Raw genomic sequence first — 18541 nt, 5'->3', positions numbered from 1 at the left:
TGACACCTCCCAACTCATTTTATGAGGCCAGTGTTACCCTGACCCCAAAACCTGATGACAAAATTACTTAAAAAAAAAAAACAACAAAACTCCTCATTTTCTGAATAAAAAATGTGGATTTTTTTTTTTTCTTCCAGTTCCAGGCAGTTGTATCCCTTCAAAGGTACCCACAGTACCCTTTGGGAAATATCACCTGATTCTGAGGCTGGTCTGTTGAGGTCAGTGGGACAGGAATATTATTCTGATTTTACAGATGAGCAAACACCTCTCTAGTTCCTAAATATTTCCATCAGCTCAAAAGAAAACCCCATACCCACAAGGCAGCTGCTCCCCACTCCCCACTCCCCCTAGGCCCTGGTAACCACCCACCTGTGTTCTGTCTGTGTGGATTTACAGATTCTGGATGTTTCGTAGAAATGGAATCACACGATGCAGGCTTCTTTCACGTAGTGTAACATTTTTAGGGTCTGTCCACGTTGTAGTTTGGATCGGTACGGCATGCCTTTTTATGCCTGAAAAACGTTCTACTGTACGAACATCCTAGCAAGTGTTTATCCATTCATCCGTTGATGGACATTTCCAAAGAGGTTCTACAACTGCATATTTCTACTTTGAACTAGGCCCTGTGGGGGGGGACTTGGATCCGAGCTTTCCCCCCTCTGCCATCAGAAGGGCCTACAAGTTCACTCATTCACAGAGGAAGTGGGGGAAGTGGGCATGGTGGGGGGAACCTCCTAGTTCCCCAATACAACCTCGTTGACACCTTCCTGCCATTCACCGAGTGACACCCTCATCCCCAAAGGCTCACAGCAATTCCAGTGAGCTTGGGACAGCTCAGGAGCCCTATTGTTGGAAAATAAGTACCGTAAAAAGTGCCGGTGGGGTGAGGGGGGAGGCAGCTTCTCAACCTGCTAGTTAAGTGTTAAGGGAAAATTATTCCCATTATTTAGGTTTGCAGGGTGCCTAGGATTGTCTTTTTATTCCTTATAATTGTGAGCACCAACCCCTATATTTACAGAAGACAAAGAGCTTCTTGCTCGAGCCCAACCGACAATCTGTTGTAGGTTTTGCATAGGAGATTTAAAACCCCCTTATTATTATTACTTTTCTCAGATCCCCTTCAGCAGTCACTGAAAGGTAGAACTAAAGAAGGGAACAACAAAACAAAACAAAAAGGTTGGCCAAAGAAGTCTTGGGAAGCGGTCAGCATTTGTTAAATTTGTGGGCGGAAAATCAGGGGTCTTAACCGGCTTGAAAACCCGCAACCTAAGTTGATTCTGCAAGGAAATGGTCTCTCTCCAAGCAGCAGAGAGCACAGGGCTTCAAAGAAAGTCCCTGCTAATGAGCACTTTTCTGACAACCCCAAACCATCTCTAAAATATATTTTATGTTGGAAATAATCCTTTAATGCTCTAAAATACATAAGCAGAGGCACTTGGCATGGAGGCCCACGGGCTCAGGGAAGCACTATTACAGGGGATTAAATCTACAAAGGGTACCACCCCCTGCCCATGGCCCCTCCAACTGTCATTCACCTCTCAGCCATCTTTCAAAGCATTTCCAACCTCTTCCGCACCCACCCCCGCCAGAATGACAACCACAGATGCTTGCTTCTTGCCCTAATGGATGGAGTGAAGTGGCCAGCGAAGTCACCATCCCCGGTCCTACAAAGAAAATAATCACCACTCTCGAAGGCCAATCAAAGTCCTCATTTCTTTATTAGCCACAAAGACTAAATACCTTTCCCTTAACTGAAAAGAGAGCTGGAGGGGGAAAAACAAAGATTTAAATACAAGGTTTAACCCCCAGTGGGGGAAAGAAATCTCCGACTTCCTCAGAAAATCCTTTCCAAATTGTATTCATCTTGACTTAATCCACATCTACCGAGTGAATTAGGCAGTATTTATTTTGAAAATCTATTTTATAGAGTTCCAAGGACTCTGTTTTCCTTGGGCAGGGCTGACTCCATTTCAGAGCTGGAGGCCGCTTCGAGGGCCCCACCAGGACTTTAAACTTCCAAGGTGCTAGCCTCACATGGCTAACACAGTGTAAATAAACACAGCTGAGCCCGGAGAAATTGGAAGGTTTTCTCATTAAAGAAATAAAATAAACAGATGTCCTTAAGCACTTTGGCTTGTGTTTGTCAAAGGATGGAAAGCTCTCGACGTCTGAGCGGCAGAAGTGAATTAGAACCGCATCTCAAGGTAGACGGGGTAAAAAGAAAGAGAAGGAAAGAATCCGTGGTCCTCTGAATTAACTAATAGTCCTCCAGGGAGGGCACTTTTGATTTGAACCGTAGCAACTTCTACAAATAGTTTTTAACTGCTGGGTCATAAAACCGGGGTTTTTTATTTCTTCTCAGTTTGTAAAGTGGTAACGGACGGGCTCAGCCGTGTATCGCCAACTGGATCTGATTGAATCCTGATGGCACTGCACTGGGTATTGGATTCCGGAATCCGAGCCGGAATCACGTAATAACACCCGCTGAGGAGTGGGGGAGGACTGTGACTGGTCTGAGGGGGCAGAGGGGCCGTCGGGGCGGGGGGAGGGGGGTGGGAATGAACACAGAGCCGAGATCTGGCCGGGCTCTCTACCCAGCCTCTTCCAGATGCACAAAGAGGCTGGCGGGCGGGCCGGATCAACGAGTGAATTCATGGCTTACATCTTGTGGCACAGACTAATGTGTGAAGGGATCACCTGCGAGTCAAGTTTAAATGTCCGTTCTGGTTCAGTGCATCTGGGACCCGAGACTCTGCATTTCTAACAGCTCCCTGCTGATGCGGGGCGCCGGACCACACTTCACGTTGCCAGGAGGGGTTATGTGACAACAGGGTGCTGACAATGAAGAGTTCCCATTCCTGGAATCGGGAGGAAGTCTGAACACTTGGACCTCCTTGGAGTCGGAGTCTGGGTCTCCCCGGAAGCAGCCCCTGAGCCTAGGAGTCCGCTGCGAGTTTATCTGAGAGGAGACCCCGGGAAGCCCGGGTGGCCGAGTAGGGAAGTGGGGGCAGGGGAAGGAAGTCAACAGGGGCGGGTCAGTGAGCGGGTCATTGCCGTGTGCAACTGGGGCCATCTGGGAGACTGAAGAATCACCCCCAGAGTGTCACAGGTCCTGGCAGAGGGAAGCCATCGTGCCCACAGGAATGGAGAGGGCTAAGGGCAGAGGGCGGGGTGCTCACAGTGCCGCTGCAATGAAAATTCCATCCCAGTCACCTAATGAAGATGATGGTGATGTGGTTCTAGCGCCAAGTCATCCCCGCAAGAGATGAACCCCTGCAGCAGGGCTATGGCAAGCTCTGTGGCGCTCTGAGCCGTAGGGCGTTTAGATCTCCTCAGGAAGGGCGGAGAGCCCTGCGTGAGGACACTGGGTGAGGAGCACTGCTTCCCTTCCAGCTTTTGGAGGAGGGGAAGGTGGTCCTGGTGGTAGGGGTTTACACCCCTCTGAGTGAACAGACCCCCAGCCGTAATAGCTTCCCTAGACAGATGCCCATGAGGAAGGAGACACTCTGTGTTTCCGAGAGGATGCTAAGTGCACAGCTCAGAATGACCTGATGGAGCTTAGAGGTCGGCTGGAGGGAACCAGGGGCCAGCGATCTCTGCCCCCACACGTCCCACACACTCTGGGCACAACCCGGCCTCGGTGGGTCACAGATGTGTCTCCAGGGACAAAGGAGGCACCATCCACGAGGGGAAGAGCTCCACAGTCCACCACTCAGTGAGGGGGCTGAGGGGCACCTGAGGGTGTATGTCCTGTCAGAGGTCCCCACTCTTTGAAAACTCAGGCTTGTTGTTGCCAGACCCCAGTTTTCAAGAGAAGTGAGACATCCAGATTTTTATGTAAAATACCCAGATTTTAAAAAACTGGCAGGGTGCATGGGTGGCTCAGTCAGTTAAGCATCCGACTCTTGGTTTCAACTCAGGTCATGATCTCAGGGTCGTGGGATTGAGCCCTGTGTTGAGCTCTGCACTGGGAGTGGAGTCTGCTTAGGATTCTCTCTCTCTCTCTCTCTCTCTCTCTCTCTCTCTCTCTCCCTCTGCCCCTGCCCCTGCATGTGTGTGCACTCTCTCTCTCTCAAAAGAGAGAGAGAGAGAGAGAGAGAGAGAGAGAGAGAGAGGGCGCCTGGGTGGCTCAGTAGGTTAAGCATCTGCCTTGGGCTCAGGTCATGATCCCAGGATCTTGGGATTGAGTCCCACATCAGGCTCCCTGCTCGGCGGGGAGCCTGCTTCTCCCTCACCGCTTGCTTCTCTCCCCCCTGCTAATGCTCTCTCTCTCTCTCAAATAAATAAATAAAATCTTTAAAAAAAAAGAGATATAAAAAAATATCAGCAATGAATTGAGAACTTAAGGAAATGCCAGGGGACCAGACTAAACCTGTCCTTAGGCAGGTTTGGCCCTGCACTGCCAGTTTGAAACCTCAAATCTTTTCGGATTGAGGAAGGCATGGCCCTTTAAAGGCGTGACATGGAAGGAAACCCTGGATAGGATTCTGCTCAGGCAGGCATCAAGGGCCATCTGGCTCCAGCCCAGGGCCCCCACCTGCCAAAATGTCCCTGGCCGCTACCCTGCCTAGAGGGGTCACTTGCTCAATACTCCACGGCCTTCACTGAGCCCCTCCTGTGGGCCAAGCTCTGGGTGAGGCCAGGCCAGGCTGGCACCCAGCATCTTGGCCCCGGAGAGAACGTGACAAGCCCCTGTCTTGTCATGTGTGTGGACATCTGTTCCCTTGAAGGCAGGCACCCTGGAATCCCATTTCTGCAGTGCTTGCAATTGCTCACACTTAAAACTCCCTGCCTGCAAGCTATTTATTTATTTGTTTATTCAACAAATATTTGTCAAGCAGATGTGCCAGGCACTGTTGGGTGCCAGGGGATGAAGCTATGAACACATCAGACCCAGTCCGTGCAAGCTTGGAGTTCATAGTCAAGCAGGAGTTCACTCCAGTAGCTTTTCATTTTTACCCTGAGAACATTTACATGGCTCGCTGGGCATGCTGTCTAGATGCATGGTTGAGAGCAGTGGGCCACACCCTGGCTTTCATTCCTTCCAAGCTGGGTGACTATGGCTGAATCACACCACCTCTCTGAGCATCAGTTTCTCCAGAAATGGGTATAATAGGAGCAGCCGTGCCTTACAGATTTGTGGTGGGGATTCAGTGAGAGAGAACGTGCAAAGCTCAAGAGTCCTTGAAGGATGCTTGTCACAGCAATGTCTGTGCGGGTGGGGAGTTGGGGGAGCCTAGGAGTCCTCCTCGTGCAGAGGGCAGAGAAGGTTAACACGGAGTCCAGAGCAGTGGTTAGACGCAGGGTATGGACATTTGGGGTCAGATCAGTCTCTGTGGTGGGGGCATCCTGTGCATTGTGGGATGTTTCACGGCATCCCTGGCCTCTAGCCACTAGATGCCAGTAGCACCCCTCTAAGCTGTGACAACCCAAAATGGCTGTGACATTGCCAAATGTCCCTTGGGGGCCAAGTCACCTCCAGTTGAGTACCACTGAGTCAGAACACTGGTGTTGCCTGTAGGATGACGTGGAAGGATCCAAAACCACAGAGCAGGAGAGAAGTGAGAAACACAGGGTATTTAAACAACGCTCTTTACAGACGTGACACAAATGTATGCAAAAAACCTGTACATATGTCATAGGAAAACAAACAGAACCTACCACATTAAACTATGGGGAGGGGAGGGGGAAGATCCAAATGGGTCTAAAAGGAAACACACATTTTTACCCCTGTGAAACAAGAGAGGGGCTTTGTGTGCACAAAGAATATGAATAACTCAATGCCTGCATGTGAGGTCCAACTTAAAAAATATTAGTGCTCACAGCAGAGTAGTTGGCATATAGCGCACTGTGCAAAAAATGGGGGAATTTGTTCAAGAGGAATTTTCTCGTTGGCACTAGGGGGCGAATAAGTCAGGTCTCTTCAGAGGAAGACCCTGGGCAGAAACTAGGACGTCTCTGTAGCCCAGTGTGAGAGAATAAGGAATCATGCTGCGTTCTTTATCTGTGGTTGGTTCTGCCTTCAAAATATATCCAGATTGCCACACTTCTCACCACTCCGCCTCTACCACCCTGGTCCAAACAACCATCCTCTTTGAGTTGGACTGTTGCAGTAGCCTGCAAACTGGTCTTCCTGCTTCCAACCTTGCTCCCCTGTGGTTTATTCTCCCCAGGGGAGCAGCCAGAGGGATTCTTTAGAAATAGAACTCAGACCCTGTCCTTCCTCTACTCCAAGCCTTCAGAGTAAAAGGCTGGTGAGTTACTACTCTTCTCCTTGCTTGCTCTGCTCCAACCATGTCAGCTTCCTTGCTGTCCCTAAAATCCACCAGGCAAACTTCTGCCTCAGGGCCTTTGCACTTGCCGCTCCCTCTGCTCTTCCACCAGATATCTGTTCCTCTACTTCGTCTTTTTTTTTTTAAAGATTTTATTTATTTATTTGAGAGAGAGAGAGAGAGAGAGAGAATGAATGGTGGGGATGGGCAGAGGGAGAGGGAGAAGCAGGCTCCCCGCTGAGCAGGGAGGCTAATGTGGAACTTGATCCCAGGACCCTGAGATCCTGACCTGAGCCGAAGGCAGATGTTCAACTGACTGAGCCACCCTGGCGCCCCGCCTTAGAGTCTTTATTCAACATTGAGCTTTTCCATGAGGCCTCATTCCCTGGCTACCTTTTCTCAAATTTAATTTCAATCTTTCTCCCTTGAAATACTTCAAATACTTCTAAGAACACCATCCACAAAGTGAAAAGACAGTCCACCAAATGGAGAAAACATATTTGCAAATCACATTATCTGCTGTTGCAAAATACTGCAAATCACATATATATCCAGAATATATAAAGAACTCTTATAAGTCAATAAGAAAAAGACATATCCTTAAAGAAGTGGGCAAAGGATCTGAATAGGTAGTTCTCTAAAGAGATACTACAAATGGCTAATAAGCACATGAAACATCACTAGTCAACATAATTAGTCATTAAGGACATGCGAATCAAAACCACCATGAGATCCCACTTCACACCCACTGGGAGAACTATGACCAAAAAGACACTAACAAGTGTTGGTGAGGAGATGGAGAAATTGGAACCCTTACACACTGCTTAGGGGATCATAACATGGTGCAACTACCCCAGAGAACAGTTTGGCAGTTGGTCAAAATGTTAAACCTAGAGTTACCATATGACCCAGCAATTCTACTCCTGGGTACATACCTAAGGGAACTGAAGACAGGTGTCCCTGCAAAAGCTTATCCTCAGATGTTCGCAGCAGCATTATGCATAAGAGCCCCAAACCCAGCTGTCCCTCAACTCAGGAAGGGACAGACAAAATGTAGTACAGTCCGTACAAGGGAGAACCACATGGCAATGAGAAGGGCTGGAGTACAGGTGCCCGCCACAGCATGGATGGGTCAGAGCTCAAAAACAGGAGGCTAAGTGAAGAAGCTGGTCACAAAAGACCACATATTGTTGAATTTATTTTATAAGAAATGTCTAGAAGAGGCAAATCTATGGAGACCAAAAGTAGATTAGTAGTGGCCAGGGACTCGGAGAAACAGGGAGTGACCGCTAAGGGGCACAGGGTCTCTTTTTGGGGTGATGACAATGTGCTAAAATTAGATGGTGGTCATGGCTGCACAATTCTGTGAGATCCTAAAAAGCACTGAAATGTACAGACGGAAACGTATGGGTAGAGCACACAGGATTCTATCTCCAGAAAGCTGTTATTAAAAAGACACACACAACTGGTCCTGGAGTTGAGTTTCCAATTGGTACTGAGCTGCCTGGAAGGCAAGGCACCAAAGGAGGAGTCAGCGCCGACCTGCTGTGAACCCCGGGGCGGGTGGACTGCCGATGAATCCCTCTTAAGAGTCCTTTCCTGGCCACAGCAAAGAAAGGCTCCTGACCACCTTGCATTTGTCTAATCCAGGCTGGAAAAAATAGAGTTCAGGGACTGCTAGGAGCGAGGTGGGAGAAGCAGAGGTTAGGGAAGAGGCGGTGACTGTGGGCCGCTCCAGCTCTCCAGGGAATTTCTAATGGATCCACAAGATGAGGGAGGTACTGCTACCAGAGGGAGGCTCTGGCGCTGAGCACTGGGTAGGAAGAGATGGAAAGGAAGTGGAGAGATGACAGCCTCGAGCAGCACATGCCTCTGACTGGGAACAGGAAGAGAGCCCAGTTTCTGTTTGAAAATTCAAACGCTCTGTTTTGAATCAGTCCTTAATCATTTTAGCTCTGTTGGTCTTATTTCCTTAAGTAAACAGCAAGTTACCCCTTTGGCTGGGACCACAATTAGTATGACTTCTGCTTTCCTGTACAGTGCTCAATGCAGTGGCCACAAGCAAAGAGCCACTGGGCCTCGGCATGGATGTACAGGATGTCTCGGCCGTCAGAACCCATTCTGGACCTCCATGGTCCTCACCCTCTTCTGGAAAGAGCGTTTCAGTGTCCTTTGGGAAACATCTCTCCCCCATTCTACGCATTTGGTTGGGGCGGAACTGACCTGCTCCTCCACTCTCTCTGGGCATCGGCTCTTGATCTAGGCTGGCTGACCAGAGCCACAGAGGTTGGGCCAATGAGATTCAAGCCTGGGAGCTGTGCTGGAATTCCGGAGGTATGTCTTTTTCAGTTGGGACTGCTGACAGGGAGTTGCTATATGGAGAAAGTCGGCCGAGGGATACAGAAAGACCAAGCCCTGAGAACACTGCTTGTGCTCCTGGATCCAGCCGCACCTGAATTCCAGGTACCTCTGAGTTTTTCAATTATTGTGATTCAATAAATACCCTTTATAGCTTAAACACTCCATGCTTCAAATGGACTCCTGCTTGATCCTGGCTATTAATAATGAGTTCCACATAGCTGTAGCTTCTGGAAAAAGCACAAAGAGAAAGAGCTGTGGGCCAAAAGTCAAAGCCATGTGTTTTAGTTCTATTATGACTACCTTGACTATATCACCTCCCTGTGCCTCAGTTACTCTGTCTGCAAAATGGGGCTCATACTCCTGTTCCTCTAGGTCCTCGATACTTCTCTGACTTCCAAGTTTATCGCTGTAGCCCAGATCTCTCTTTGGAGCTTTAGACCTACAAATATGATTGCCCTCTAGGATCTTTTTCCTCAACATTTTCCTCTTTCATTGTTCTTCTTATGAGATGGTACTTTGTGCTAGGAAATGCTAGCTGTCCTCCGATATCCATTCTTCCCTTCTCCCTCCAGAATAATAGAATTCTGGAACTTCAATGGTGCATGTGACCAGACTACATCTCCCAGACTCCCTTGCAGCTACATGTGGCCATGTGGTCAAGTTTCGGCCAATGGGATGTGAACAGAAATGAGATATAGATATGTCACATATATATATACATACACAGATTCTGAGTCTGGCCTTTAACAGAGAGGGAAGGAAAATAAAAATAAGGTAAAATAAAGAGGTGTAAATTCTCCTTTTCCTGTTCCCCCTCCCCACTGACTGGAATATACACATGGGGGCGAGCCGGTTTTACCTTGCCAATGAGGGCAGTGTTCTGTAATGGCAGAGGACATACAGGCCTTGGTGCCTGGTGCTGGTGTGTAGCAGCCCTACCAGCTCGAGCTGCTCACACCTGGACTGTTACTTGGAAGAGACAAACTGTTTTGTTTAAGCCATGGTTATTTTGGTCTCTCTTGGGGCGGCTGGCTTTAGCAAATAAAAAAAGCCCCTCATTCCTCACCTAGGGGGAGAGAGCTGAAGGAGGGAGTGGTGAATTCTAGAATTGGAGTGAACCTGGCACAGAGGACTTGGATGCTCCAAGAGCTTCTCATCTCAGTTTCCCCTGGGCATCCTGGGGGCTCACAAGCAGGCAAGTGAGCCTGAAATATGATTCTTACTCTCTGCTGGGTGATCTTACTCTCTCTGGGCCTCAGATTCTCCTTCTATACCATGGCGACTATTTGGGCACGTTGGTCTCCTAGGTCCTTCCAACTCTGACCTTCTGTGTTTCCGAAATTCTAGGACAGATGTTGGAACTCAGATGCCAGTGAGGCCAGGAGGGTCCCATAAGTGGGTTAAACAGGCCAAGTGGGGGCTGTGGTTCAGCTGCAGAGCAGACGCCCCCCCGCAAAAGGCCAGTTGCTACTCAGCTCCTATTGATTGCTGCCACATGAGAATGCAGGATTGCCAGATTTTCTAATTTTTCAAGAAGAGCTGGAAATCTGGATTGTTTTGGTCTGTGCAATCTCCTGATTTTTAAATGTTGGCGACAAATTCACATTTTTTCAAACACTCTAGGGGCCAAACAAAAATGTCTGCAGGCTGAATTTGGTTGTTGGCCACCAGCTAGGCATTTTTGTTTTGATACTATTTTCCTTCCTTCCTTCAACAAATATTTATTTGAAGCCTTCTAAGTGGGGGGTTCTGTTCTATGCACTGGGGATAAAGCAATGAACAAAACAGGGCAAAAAATGTGCCTGTCATCATGTAGCTTTCATTCTAGAGGATCGTCCTGACTTATTCATGCAACAAATATTTATTGAGCAATTCTGGCCCAGGCACTGCTTGGCTGGGTAGGTAAAGAAGTGTTCACAGACCCTGCCCTCATGGTACATATAACCTAGAAGGGAGACAGACTGTGAGTGCATAATTATAGATGAAAAACTCAGTAATAGGGGGAGCTGCAATTTACATAAAGGGGAGTGGTTAGCAAAGTCCTCTCGAAGGAAGCTACATTTAAAATGAGAACTGAAAGTAAGATTTCATCTAGTAAAAGAACATGGTAGAACATTCCAGATTACAGCAGAGGCTTCCAGGGTGCCCCTTCCCCATACGCCCTCAGCTGTGGCCATTCCTGTACACGCAGAGGCTTTCAATTGTGAGCACTGTGCTCTATGGCTTTCTTGGGGCAGGCCAGAAGTGCAGGGAGGTAATACTCTAGCAGAAGCCCTCAACCTATGATGGAAGGGAAGATGCAGATAAATATCCCAGCACCTTCACTCGTTGGTGGGTCCACTCGGAGGCGTGCTCTACAGAGTCTTCCAGGGGCCGCAAGAGGGACTGAGCCCTAGTCAACTGCGGCAGTAACTCTTTGTGCAAAGTGTATTGGCTGCCTCCCTTCCCCATCTCACTTTCCTACTCTGCACCCTGTGCTTCCTGGGAGAGACCCAGCGGAGACGGAAGAGAACGTGGCCAGGTTTGAGGACAGAAAGCAAGTTACAATGAGTAGCGGGAAACGGGGCTGCAGGATGGGGCAGGAACCAGCTCACGAAGGGCCTTGGGAGCCTGGGATTAGGGTTTATCCATGGGGAGGCCAGTGACCATTTTCCAGCAGGGAAGTGACACAACTAGGCTTGTGTTGTAGGATGACTCCCCCCCCCCTCCACCACCACCCCCGCCCTGTAGGCAGCTATAAAGGGCAAGATCGACAGCTGGAGGTGGAGGTGGCTGGGATTAGGGGGTAGGGTTGGACAGAGGGTCAGGTAGCACGGGCTCAGAAAGGTGCTCTGGGCTTTGTCCCTGTCTTGAGGATGCCCAGTTTGGTTTCAGCAATGGTGGTGATAGAGACACAAAGACCATCCCATCCCCAAGATTACACAGCCCTACACAGTCCACGAGAGCCCAGCTGTAGCATGCAGCTGTAGGACTTCAGAGTGGGCTATCTCAAAGGGCAAGAAGCGGGGAGGCATGCTTTTTAGCGGGTGGGGGCTTTACTGGGGTGGTGAGAAAAACCCCAAAACACCCAGACCTAGTGGGTATCTCACTACTACAGCCCCTTTGGGATGGCCCCACTTTTTGCAATGGCTGCCAAGTCCACTCTGGTGTTTTCCGCAGCTCTGGACTCTGCCATCTTTTACCTAAGCTGTGCTCAGGGCAAGAACGCACGCCGGATTTCCTGTAGGCACTGCTAGACATATTAACGGCATTCCTACGTGGCAAGAGATTTCTGCACCACCGACACCATTTTTGTATTCTTTACAACATAATGGCAGATGATAAATCTATCTTGCTAATTACACATCCAGCTTGTTATAACCCCCATAAAAACACGAGCAGCTGGAAAAGCCATGAGGTGATGTCAAATCATATTTCTGGTCTCTAAACAGAAACAGAAATATTTTCCAGGCGCTGGTGAGTCTCATGGTTCCTACCCATGCGTGGAAGCAGCTGCCAACAGGTCGGTCACCTCGGACGAGATGAGAGCTTGCCTGCTCTCCAAAGCTCTGCCCCTCCACCCCCACCTGTCTCCCCAAAGGGACGGCCTCCATATGTGGTTTGCTGGGAAGCCAACAGGACGAATGCAGAGAATCGGCAGGCTTTGGGTGTTAGCAGCTGGGTTCACTTTTGCATTATGAGGGTGGTTTCAGTGTTTCTTCCACTCACCACCACTCAGCCGATAGCCTTTGCCCAGAATTCTAACTGGATGGTTCCCTGACATAATTTGTCCATGATACGTTTGCAAAGCTGTTGCTAAGGTCCACACCGGAGAGGACAAAATGCCTCCCCCTCATCTTAGAAAAACGGAAGGAAAATGGAATTCATCTGCTGGAGACACTAAGATAAACAACAGGGAACTAGAAAAATACTTTACCTTGTTTTTTAGCTAAGATTACTGTTTCTGGCTGCAGTGTATCCTCGCCCTCTTAGGAGGGAGACAGCTAAAGACTCTGAGCTTATATCCTATCAAGTGGATGCTAAACGCTTCTTGTGTTGGAAGAACGGCATGGGGGACGACAGAAGGGGAAGCTAATTAAATTTTCACATGTCGAGGGAACATTCCATAGGAGCTCTCAAACCCAGACTGACCCAGAGGGGCAGCTTTTGTTGGAGAAGCCGCCTCATAAACTGCCCCCACAATTCCCAGGACAAACCAGCTGGACAGACTGTCGTGTTGAAAAAAAAAAAAAAAGACAGAGAGAGAGAAGAGACAAAGTGGATTCTTACCTTCCCGTATCTGGATGCAAAAGTCCCGGTGAGTAAGGAGTGAAAAATAATTATTGTCTCATCCAAATCCCACACGAACACACGCTGTGATGAAAGAGAGGAAGAGAATGGAGACAAATGGACTTGCTTGCATCTGACTTAATGTCTGCAGAAATTAATTCCCTGGGAGGAGAAAGAAATCTTGAAAAACATTATCTTTAAGTTATAAAACATGTGACTCACTGACTCACTGGGTCCCCATCCAACCTCAGCTGTGTAAAGTGTATTCTGATGACCACTTTTGGGCTCCTATCAACCCAGAGAATGCCAGAACCAAGAAGCCTGTTCTTGCCTTCCACATAAAAGCTCAAAAATGGAGGAGTTCAGGCCAAAAACAACAATAAAAGTCATATAATTCATTTGAAAAAATGAAGTACTACCTTTTTTGCATTCTCCGCTCACCGTAAGCCCAACTACTTCTCAATGCTCCTGTTTTTAGCAATTCTGGTGACTACCTCCGTAACTCTAAGTAACATACTTACGCCTTCTTTATTTACCAGTTTGCCAACTTCAGACAATAATAGCTCTTGACTGAGTAATGCAAAAGATGAGGGTTTAGCTCATGGTAATGTCCCTCATTTCTCCGGGACTTTACATTTTTCACTTATGTGAGCCCCTCTAGTTCCAAGACCATCCACTTTGGACACTCTCCCTGGCTAAAACAGTAAATCCCCTATGCAAAATTATGGCTGTTGGTGTCCCCACCACCTCCCCCACCTCTTCCTCACTCCGATTTGAGCAGTGTTACCATTCCTTTCCCACTGCCAGCGTGGATAGACTGCTTCGTGCTTTTGGTTTCAGGGTTGTACTTCAATCTTCTGTGCTCTGTCTAGATCTTGGTTTTCAAAGTTGGTAACCAGTAAAGAACACTCACATCTTGTGATTACTGGTCACTGCAGAGCCAAGGAACCCACTGGGATTTTGCTTCCTTCTCTGTGTGTCCAGTGTCCTAATCCCAGAGCCACTTTCAGGAGACCATTCCTCTCATTAAGGTCATGTCTTCCCTGTGGTCCTTCTCAATTAAAATCATGCCACGTCCCTGTTTGTTCACATAGGAGCCATGCCTGTCTGGAATAACTTTCTGTTTTTGCAGGAGTTTATTAATTGCTTTAATTCTTTTCTTGTTTCCAATGATGTGTCTTCATTAGAATCTCAAATTCGGCCACACCCTCTGTATCAGAGATGTTCCTTCTCGGTGACAGAATGTTCCAGTGTGCATTGGATCATCTTCAGGCTCACTGCAGAGCTAGTATCCTGAGATGTCCTTTTATTGCATTTCCAGGAGAGAGCCACTGTTTCCTAGATCCCAAGTCTCTCTCTTGGTTTTCTTTTCTTTCTTTCTTTCTTTTTTTTTTTTTTAAGATTTTATTTGTTTATTTAAGAGAGAGCAAGTGAGCACAGGCATGGCGGGGGGTGGGGGGTTGGAGTGCAAGCGGAGAGGAGCAGAAGAGGAGGGAGAGGGACAAGCAAACTTTGTGCTGAGTGCAGAGCCCAACTCGGGGCTCCATCCCAGGCTCCCGAGATCATGACCTGAGCTGAAACCAAGACTTGGATGCTTAACCAGCTGAGCCACATAGGTGCCCCTCTCTCTTGGTTTTCTTCCTTGTTCTGCTTGAGTACATCCTTAAGCTGCGTCTTCTGGAAAGGTGCTTAGAAAGTAGAATTCCTACATATCTGATCTATCTAGATTTTGCTCTATGGTACCTCTGGGTACAGAATTCCAATTAGAAAATAATGTCCTCTAGATGTTGGACTGCATTCCTCCATTAGCTTCATGTCCAGTGTGACTGGTGAGAAGTGTGATGTTTCATTGATCTTCAGTCCTATGGAGGTTTTGCTTTTTTCCCCCGCTTGGACACTTTAGGATCTTTATATTAGCAATCCTCAAGTTCCCTAAGGATACACCTAGGTGTGGTCTTTTGGCAATCATACTGTTTTTAGCACCCAGCATTTTCAATCTTATTTCTTTAAATGATTTCCTCCTACCTTTTCCACTGTTTTCTCTTGCTGGAATTTCTGACAGTGAAATTAGACATTTTTTGATAGATAAGGCTTATACTTAAAAAATATACATTTTCTATAATTTTGTCTTTTTGATCTGTGTTCTGGGGGCTTTCTTAAACACTTCCTCCGAACCCTTCTATTAAACTTCTGTCATTTTAAACATTTCCAGTGACTCTTACTTTGTCTCTGAGTAATTCCTTCCCAAGAGCCTCCATCTCTTATTTTATGGATGCAAGAGCTCCTTTGGATCCTTATAAGAAAACCAATCATAATTTTCCTACATTCCTGTTTTTTAAATTACCTGTCACTTGTCCTATTACCTTATCCTGGCTTTATTTTTCACATTGTTGGTTTTCCTGGTGATCGCTGTGTGTGAGAGCAAAGGGCCTGACTATGTGTATAGCTGGTGGTGGGGGTGGGAGCCAAAGGCACCTACTCAGTCTGCCATCTCGAATGGGCCATCCTGGAAAACTCTCTGTAGGTGAACAGCTGTACTTACACACGGGCCTTTGCCATGCTTTTAACAGGAAAGGGAAGGGTGGTCTGTAGGAGGAAAAGGTCAGTTAGTGCAGGGGTTTTCAAAGCAATCAGCAGATCTGAGTGTTATTTTGTGAGTTTTGGGGTCTAGTTATAGTTATGTGTATGTATATGCTGGGTTATGGTGTTAAGTGTAGTTCTTATGGGTCACGGTAAAAAAAAAAAAAGTTTGACAACTACTGTTTTTAAGGAGGGCTTCCGGGTTTCAATATGCTAAGTCCTTGTTTATCTGAACTAACTCAGTTGGATCAGTGAAACTGGGAAATTTTGGTAAGGAAATTCAAAAAAAATCAGTGAATATCTTCAAACTGAATGCTGACTCCATTCATTGACCTACTACATTCCCTCTGAAGAAGAAAGTCTGTCTCCCTCCCCTGCCCTAGATCCATTGTGGGTAGGTTCCTGGTGGCTATTCTGCAGGTGACCCTACTCCTTAGCCCACTGTGGTTTGGGCCAGGGAAAGCCCCTAATCCCAAAGGAGTCAGAGGCCTTTCCTCGGAAACTTGAAATTGGAACCTAGAAAGACATTCCTCATCTTTGAATGGCAGTTGGCGGCCACGTGATCTGAAGGGCGGGGAGGGCCAGTCTCCAGGGAAGAGAGGGATGAAAGATGGAAAGACCACCCCACACTCTTCCAGGACCTGGTTTCAGTCAGAGGCAGAGCAAGGCTAGAGGAGGGTAGAGCCCAGGAACCAGTTCGTGCCTGTGCTGAAAAGATACCGTGGTCGGTTGGTCGGTCGGTCGATCGGTCACGGGGGATTCTAGCACCGGGGCTTCTAGCACCTGCGCTCTGCCACATGGGGAGAGAAGGTGAAAATGCACTTCCTTGCCCCGTCTGCCTCCTGGTTCCAGTATCTTGCTGACACTCTGCTGTCCCCTGCCCTGGGGTTCTGAAAGAATCTTGGTATCCCTAAATAACTTCTGCTTTTTCACTTAAGCTAGCTCAAGTTGGTTTCTGGCACGTGCAGTCGAGGGATTTTAACTAATCTACACTCAGAAGTTCTCTCCTTTCCACTTCTCTACATAACTTCTCTCTCATGGGCTTCCGTCATTAGCAACACTGCCAAAGACTCAGGAGGGGCGACTGGGGCAAACCCGCCATGCTGACATTAAGCACAGAAGTGAAACACAGCTCGCACCTTTTCAACTGTTCTTAACCAGCGGTTCTTCCCTCTGGAATCGAGAAGCAGAGGTTTCCAGAATGATATTGCCCCGTAATCCCCGACTCCCATGCCACCCCCACTGCCTTCTCAGTTTAGCGGAAAATGTCTCTCCACCCCCACCCCTACCAAGAGCAGAAGCCACGTTAAGTGACTAAATAATGAAAGAAAAAAAAACATTGATGTATGCACTGCTCTTGGTGATTTCCTTAGATCTGCACTTGAAGCTGCAGGAAATCCTCAGAAATAGGGGAGGCAGAAAAAGCAAAGACAACCTGAGGCAAACAGATTTTCTTCTAGCCTTTTGCAAAGGCCTAATCCTGCTGAGGGGATAGTGTAAAGTCTCCTCGGCGTTGGAAGGAGAGGGCTTCGAGAATTAGAGGAAAAACGAGAACAAATCCCTTGGCTAAGAGCCGTCCCATGAGCAGTGAGGATGCTGGCTCTGTGGCAGGTCCCCAGGGGGGCAAGCTCTCAGCGGGGATGGCTGCTGGTCTACCTCAGGAGGCTGACCAAGGGTAGGAGACAAGCACGGTCTTCAAAATATTCAACACCTTCTGGGACAGCTGGAACAGACGCTGGCCATCAACAAGCACTAACAACCCTACCGGTGAACACTGGTAACTAGTACCGCTCTACTAGTGAACGCTGGCTAAACCTCAAAAGCCCTGGGGGTGGGTATTTGTTGTGGGGGCACTCAGCATCCGTCCCTGCCCGATAAGAGCACTCTGGTTTTCTTTTCCCCTTGTGTGCTGTCTTGGTGGAACTGTCAATCAAGGGCAAGCCTGAGCCAGGCCAGTGGGATGCTGTCTGCTTGGAATCAGACATTACGTCAAGTGTCTCTAGAATCTCACACGGTTTACTCTGTAGTAGAGGCAGCATCCTCAAGGTTCCCGAGATTCCTCAGCACGGCCTGTGTTTGTTACTGTTCTTTCTAACCTTGGTTTTATGACTTTCTCTCCATGTTGCTCCCTCTCAGTAAATTCCATTTTGCTTAAGTAACCAGAACTGGTTTCTGTTGCTTGCAACCAAAGGATTGTATCTCCTACTCCAAGGTTCCCATCTTCATTTCTACACCCAGCATATGGCACGGAAACCCATAAGTCCAGAGTCTGGCTGGACTCTCACTGACCACGGCGGGTACTGACAATGAGGAAGGGAGGAGCCACCACCTCAAATCCTGGACACGAGGGGCTCTTATTCTGTCTTCTGGGACCACTTGAGCACTGAGATTCTCATACCATTCTGGGGGCAAGGGGCCCCAATAACGAGGTGGAGCTTCTTAACCACCCTGATGGGATGGGGACTTAGAGTCAAAATTACATTGACTTTAAGGAAATGATGAAAATGGTATTTCTCAGCACATCTGAGTTTGTGGGCTGAGCTTTGTAGTTGCTGCATACATTGTACAGGATTATGAACAGAGATGGGATGATGATGCATTCAGATCTCTTGGCATGGACCCGGACTTTGACAATACTGCCCATATACCCATAGTGCACGCAGGCCAACAGATCTGCCCTCCTATATTTCTGCCTTCGGTGAAGAAGTATGAACTAACGGACATGCCCATTTTTTTCTCCCTAGATATTGATTGGTTGCTTCCATCTGTTTTTTGGGGCATCTGTTTTGCCTCTGTCCCCACTAGTACCCTTCCCCCTTCTCTCATGCATGCGGTTCTTGTTTGTTTGGGAAAACGTCAGTGCTTGACCAATAATCTTCTACTTGCTTTATTACAATAAAGATTGGCACATCCCTCAGACCCGTCCTTCTCAGCCTGGGTTGTGCGCTGGACATCACCTGGGGAGCTTTAATATATTGATGCCTTTGTCCCTTCCTCCGGGAATTGGATTTCACTGGTCTGGGGTGCAGCTTAAGAATGATGGTTCTCAATGCTTCCCA

The 18541-nt window shown here is 47.9% G+C and overlaps 1 protein-coding gene across 4 annotated transcripts in view; it reads right to left on the bottom strand.

Annotated features, from left to right (window-relative positions):
- EYA2 (EYA transcriptional coactivator and phosphatase 2) overlaps nucleotides 1-18541 on the bottom strand; it is a 266106-nt gene that overhangs the window by 72657 nt on the left and 174908 nt on the right. For all 4 annotated transcript variants that reach the window (XM_027622030.2, XM_027622033.2, XM_027622032.2 and 1 more), the window contains exon 9: nucleotides 12903-12986. In XM_027622030.2, the coding sequence (XP_027477831.1) occupies nucleotides 12903-12986 (84 nt within the window). The remainder of the gene's footprint in view (nucleotides 1-12902; nucleotides 12987-18541) is intronic.

Source organism: Zalophus californianus, chromosome 8 (genome assembly GCF_009762305.2).
Source record: "Zalophus californianus isolate mZalCal1 chromosome 8, mZalCal1.pri.v2, whole genome shotgun sequence".
Classification (NCBI taxonomy): domain Eukaryota; kingdom Metazoa; phylum Chordata; class Mammalia; order Carnivora; family Otariidae; genus Zalophus; species Zalophus californianus.
Note: the sequence above shows the minus strand (reverse complement) of the source record. Positions and strands in the feature narration are given on the sequence as shown.